The 3,866-nt window shown below is 30.5% G+C and overlaps 1 protein-coding gene across 2 annotated transcripts; it reads left to right on the forward strand.

Annotated features, from left to right (window-relative positions):
• Positions 1–707: 707 nt before the first annotated feature.
• LOC148602805 (uncharacterized) lies at positions 708–3,657 on the forward strand. 2 transcript variants are annotated; one of them, XM_088552542.1, is made up of 6 exons: positions 708–861; positions 1,067–1,235; positions 1,987–2,078; positions 2,434–2,511; positions 3,114–3,128; positions 3,345–3,657. In XM_088552542.1, exons 1-6 carry the CDS (start codon positions 813–815, stop codon positions 3,596–3,598), a joined length of 657 nt encoding a protein of 218 aa, XP_088408668.1. In that variant the 5' UTR covers positions 708–812; the 3' UTR covers positions 3,599–3,657. The 2 variants fall into 2 exon arrangements, with proteins under 2 accessions (XP_088408668.1, XP_088408670.1); XM_088552544.1 differs by lacking the exon at positions 3,114–3,128 and having other exon boundaries at positions 709–861.
• Positions 3,658–3,866: the final 209 nt, after the last annotated feature.

Consider the following 3,866-nt stretch of genomic DNA (forward strand, 5'->3'; position numbering starts at 1 on the left):
AAAGACACCAAGATCTATCGACCTTGAAATAGTACTTATTTCATATGTAAAATCATAACATGTCTAGAGATTAAGACTTTGCACCAATAAAAAATATTTCATATACATTTCAGTTTGTTTAATCGAATAAAAAGTGTTATGAAACTCTTAATGCATACATGTAGCAGAGACAGTTTAGGTAAAGAAGTCTTTATACGATTCAGACTAAACTTATACAATTGATTTTTTGTTTCTTTGTTACTGTAATGCATTTACCGTATGATCTTTGGATTCTCCGGATGAGGTGCTAGCAGTTTTGGTTCGGTCAAATTATTATTTTCAAAACTGTGCGAATCAAAAAAAAAAATATTTGCAAGTGCTGTACGGCTAGATATTTTATTTTATTGTCAAACTATTTTACAGTAGAATACGGAGTCCTGAAAACAGTCTCGTTGTATATTATAGTTAGTGGAGGCCAGAATATTTATTTTGAAATTGTTCCAGACCAAGATATTTATTGCCCCTGTCCCTTCTCAGATCCATATGACCACTTCCATATGAAAAATGTGAAATTGTAATTCATTAAAGAAAGAAAATATACAAATAAGTAACTTTTATTCAAACATTATGTAAATGTGCTGAGCAATCGTACACGGTAATAGTCAGGAAAAATATACCTTTAGTCGACCAAATACTTATCTGACAAACTGAGAAAAAATTGAAAAGAAATGATATGCTTGTGAACATTTAAGGGTTTGAGTGCAATAACAATTCAATAATGTTTGTATAAAAGAGGAAAGTCTGATGGATGGTCTGCATCATAAATCAGCAAAATGATGTTCTTATTTATTTTGTCTCTGCTTTGTCTCCCAGAAATTGAAGGTAAGGTAGTTTGTAACTTATCAGAAATTTAATTCCGTACTTTTATAAAGGTTTTTGTAAATGTCAACGGCAAATTCTTGTTATTTTGATAAAACTTGTATTGAATCTTTTGCTTACGTAAGAAAAAAATAATCATGAATGCTAATAAAAATATTATTATTTTCAAATTTTATAAGATATTAAGAAATTCTTTCACAAATTTCAGTAACTGCGTTCTGTAGCTGGCCATGTAACTGGCAACACAAAACATTTTATAACGACGTCATGAAAGCAAAAGCTGTATCCACAAATGCCTATGAATTTGCAATAAACTCACCAGCTACTTCTACTGTCCTCACGTGTTTGGAGAGAAACGGACAGTATTTGATACATAGGTATGGAGCAATTTCGGTTGAAAATTTAAACATGATATGTGTTTAAATTTGAAAATTTTATTTTTTTTATAATCCAAATTCAGTCCTTTAAACCGATCGATTTCTTATGGGTATCTTTAAGTAGTATACTTACATGTATTTTGCAATTTTGTTTTAATGAGAAACTAAGTATTTTGTCTTACTGTTCATTGATTAATTCGTAAGGAGATAGACCTGGGGTAAGAGATATAACTCTTGAAATCAGTTATATGTTTGCATCATATTCGATTTCATTAAAGCCTATCAATATTTCATTTGAAATAAAATGAAATAGTTACTTTCATCCTTAAACATATATAAGATTGATGTAAAATTCTTTATACAAACGTTCAAATGATTTGTAAGAGTAATGTCCCTTTCCCAAATAAACTTAAATGGTAGATTATCATCATACTTTAACAAAGATAAAGAGCGGGTGGGAGGGTTTTCTTTTTTGTTTACAAATTTTAGATATTTTCTAAATCCATAGTCACATCACTTTCAGAGAAAAGCCATCTTTTTAGTCACCAAGAAATGAAAAATGTGTGTGTTATTGTATCTCCATTTTAGCAACTGACGCGAAACAAAATCCTGTTGTTAAAGTTCATGCCCCTGTCTTTTTTGTCTTTATTAGTGGCCGGATGGGGGGGGCACCATAAGTATTTTTACTAATTGATTTCATTTGGCCTTATATACATTGTATTTGTATTTCTGGTTTCTATATATTAAAAAGGCAGCCTGGCACCAATGGAAATTTCAAATATAGATGTATAACCTGGAACAATGTCGGAGAGGATGCACTTGTCCTTTTTCAATCGGCGCTTGGTACGTTCGTAAATTATATAATGATGTTTGTCTGTTTTTCCATGCCTGTTCCCTGGATTACATTCTTTCGATTAACGCTATAATTTTGGTTTCTTTGATTACTCTTAAATAAATTGTACTTATATCTTTAGTAATGTAGTTCATGTAATTCATTAGTGATAACATATAGTAACAATACAATTTTTATGAAAAAGATATTCTTCAAAATATTTTAGTAATTGATATAAGAAAGAAGATTTAAAAATCATTTATATCATTTGATCTAAGATTGTAACATGCAAAAAATAGCATTCAATATTATCAATTATATTTCAATTGTATATACCTAAAATTAACATATCCCGTTTGATTTTAGTTGAAAGCGCTACGCCTCCAGAATTTTGTGACCTATGTTCACCAGAGAAAGTAAACTCTGGACCGGAAGTTTGGGTTGGTAAGTATTATTTTATTATCTATAGGTTTATATCAATAACAACTGCAGTTTCAAGATATATCTCATTCAACTTTCTTTATAAAGTTAAAAGCGATGTTAATGGTACATACCGAAAGATATAATGATTCATTCTTCAAAAATATTTTTCTACACTTGTAATTTAGTAGATGTCATGTTGAACATAGAGTCAAAGTTGGACCCTGTGTAACTGAAAACGCGTTTTAAAGCATTGCATGGTTTGGTGTGTGTATAAGTATGAAATGTCGACAAAACCACATATAATATAGATTCTAAAATAAAGCAGTGGACGCTTATCCTACCGGTGCACCTGCTCCCTGCTCCCAGTTTTTGGTGGAGTCCGGATTGCTCATTTGTTTTTGTTACTTTGTATGTATTATTTTAGTTACTTAATGTTCTTTGTTGTGTATATCTGTTTTCCTTGTTTGATCTTTGTCCCTGGATTACTCTCTTTTGATTTCTGCTAGAATCTTGGTTTCCTTGATTACTCTTTCTTATAAGAAACTGTCAATAAAGATGTATTAGAATTTTTCTCGTTATCCTTTTATTTCTTTAATTGCTACATTTCATTTGTGTTATTGTAGATAACAAATTTACAAGTAAGTACTTGTTTTCTGAATTATGCTACACATTTGTTTTATATTTCAAAAACTTCATTTGATACAATTATACGTATAATTTGGAAAATAAAATTGTGTATTTTGAATAATATGTATAAGTTACTAGTACATATTGAAAGTTCTCTAATATTTCTTTCATTTTATTGTTCAAATGTCAAATAATGGTGTAAGCAAATCTTCTCCATTTTATAACAGTGATGCCTTGCAACGTTCCTAAAAACTGCCCAAGCAAATCCACGTCTGCTCGCCCTTGCACGGGATGTGAAACAAACCAATCGGATGACGGCATATGCTGTAAAGAAAGTTGTAAAGAGAAAAAAAAAGTGCAAGTAATGATCGAGGGACACAGCTACCAGAAACCCCGGTATAGGTACGGATCCAACAGATACTACTATCAGCCAAGATGGAACCATGATGCTCAATACAGACCCTTCCATGGGAAAAGATAAATGTTTTTACCCATTGTAAACAGTCACACTTTTAAATAAAGTATATTGGAAATCTTTAACTTTTTTACATACATTTCTAAGTAAATTCAATCGACAGAGTCTAAACATGATGGCAAATGTTCGTTATGTTACTATTGGACGAAATCGATAAAGTTAGGCGTCAACGGTTTAAAATGCATATAGCACCGACCCTAACCTCAAAAAATATTTATAATAATAACAATAAAATTTGTAATATTATTATTTTAAAAGAGTAATCAAAGGAACC

This window comes from Perna viridis, chromosome 11 (genome assembly GCF_037379345.1).
Source record: "Perna viridis isolate PV_CMFRI_1.1 ecotype Kerala chromosome 11, ASM3737934v1, whole genome shotgun sequence".
Classification (NCBI taxonomy): Eukaryota; Metazoa; Mollusca; class Bivalvia; order Mytilida; family Mytilidae; genus Perna; species Perna viridis.

Bases quoted from the DNA above. Each gene is read 5' to 3' on its own strand.
- LOC148602805 (XM_088552542.1), top strand. From the start codon at position 813: ATGATGTTCTTATTTATTTTGTCTCTGCTTTGTCTCCCAGAAATTGAA. The intron at 1,236-1,986 runs GTATGGAGCAAT...TATATTAAAAAG, and splicing joins GGACAGTATTTGATACATAG to GCAGCCTGGCACCAATGGAA. The intron at 2,079-2,433 runs GTACGTTCGTAA...GTTTGATTTTAG, and splicing joins CCTTTTTCAATCGGCGCTTG to TTGAAAGCGCTACGCCTCCA.